Below are 1,488 nucleotides of genomic sequence, written 5' to 3' on the forward strand. Positions count from 1 at the left end.
TTTTTACTGATAATCTGAACTTAAAATAATAAGTTTTTACAGACTTGAAAGTTCCAGTAACTTGAATTAAAAAAACTTAGTTGGCAGAACTTGAAAAACTTAGCTGACACAAATTAATAAGTGCAGTTCTACAAAACTTAAAAAATTAAGTCGATGCCTTCAACTCAAAAATTCTGTGCAGTCGGTTGCCTTGAAATTTTAAGTTGAACTATTTAGTTTTTACAGTGTAGAGCAACAGGAAACAAGACCTGCATATAACACTGCCAACATCGAAAGATAAACATGAAACTGGATGAACAGGTTAATCACATGATTAAATCTTCCCTCTTAGTTGTTGACGTGTTGCTCACTTTAAATGTGAAACTATGAGGAAATCCTTCTTCACTCAAGCTTTTTAATGTGGGAACTGCCAGCCCTGTAGGTTTTGGAGACAGCGAGTAGTTCGATGATGATCAACAGTTGGAGTTTATGTCCAGGAGTTTTTAAGTTTCCTTTAGTTTGTTCTTGTTGGTTCCTGACAGGGAGATAAAGATGCTGGTGGTGTTTGGGATCTTTCTTTACGGTAAGATTCTGTTCATATTAACCACAGGAGAATTTCAATGCCTTTTTGTAGCGTCTGCATATTGAATGATGATCTGAAATATGCAACACTGTTCCTCTGCCATCTATATTTGTTCTGTTTGGAAACTTCTTGAATCCAACATTAATCCACTGCGTCAGTGAACATGTCACAAAATGTTCAGATATTACATTTTCTGTCATCAAATTTCCAAATCTGACTCTTGGATTTTACTTTTTTTTTTGTTTTAATTGTGACCCCACGCGTACTTCCTTAGTCGATTATTTTTTTTTCTGTTCTTTTTTTATTTGGAGAAGTTTCTATCAGTTCAGTGTTTTGTCAGGTTGGTTAGAAGTCTCTGTGTTCCCCACTTTTGCTCCAAATGCTCCCTTCCTCAGTCTCTCCTCTCCCACCTGCCTCACATGATTTCCTGATTAACTCACCTGAGTTTAATCAGGACATATTGTCCCTCATTATATATATGCTTTGATCAAGTTTGGTTTCATACATTATTCTGCCTCATTCTCCATTTCTCCCTTTGTTTTGCAGTGCTTTATGCATGGTTCCATTTTTTTTTAATCTGCATGTTATTTCTGTTTTTATTATTGTTAAAAAACTTTATTCCTCGGATGTCATTGCTTATGTCCTTCTCTTAAGGTGCCTTCACACTAATCGAGAATTTGGCAGCCGGAGCAAAAGCTTTACATGTAATTCTTATGTAGAATGTGGCTCATGAGCACTGTGAGGCAGAGCGAGGTGAAGGTCGCAATTCTAATGAGGCGAATGGCAAGTTTTTGGTGAATACAACGTTCCGTAAAAGTTGGTGAATACAACTTTCCCTAAAAGTTCAATAAAATCCACTGGACTTGGTTTCCAAGATTTGAACATGCAAATGGAAACCGATGAGTGGCTCATCATTTTCCATTTGC

General features: G+C 36.5%; 1 protein-coding gene across 1 annotated transcript in view; it reads left to right on the forward strand.

Moving 5' to 3' along the window:
- Positions 1-375: 375 nt before the first annotated feature.
- Positions 376-1,488, forward strand: part of LOC107103831 (V-set domain containing T-cell activation inhibitor 1-like) — a 15,184-nt gene continuing 14,071 nt past the window's right edge. The window contains exon 1 of the mRNA XM_015403666.1: positions 376-562. Within this exon, the coding sequence (XP_015259152.1) occupies positions 532-562 (31 nt within the window). The 5' untranslated portion in view covers positions 376-531. The remainder of the gene's footprint in view (positions 563-1,488) is intronic.

This window comes from Cyprinodon variegatus, unplaced genomic scaffold, assembly GCF_000732505.1.
Source record: "Cyprinodon variegatus isolate N-32 unplaced genomic scaffold, C_variegatus-1.0 Scaffold1538, whole genome shotgun sequence".
NCBI lineage: Eukaryota > Metazoa > Chordata > Actinopteri > Cyprinodontiformes > Cyprinodontidae > Cyprinodon > Cyprinodon variegatus.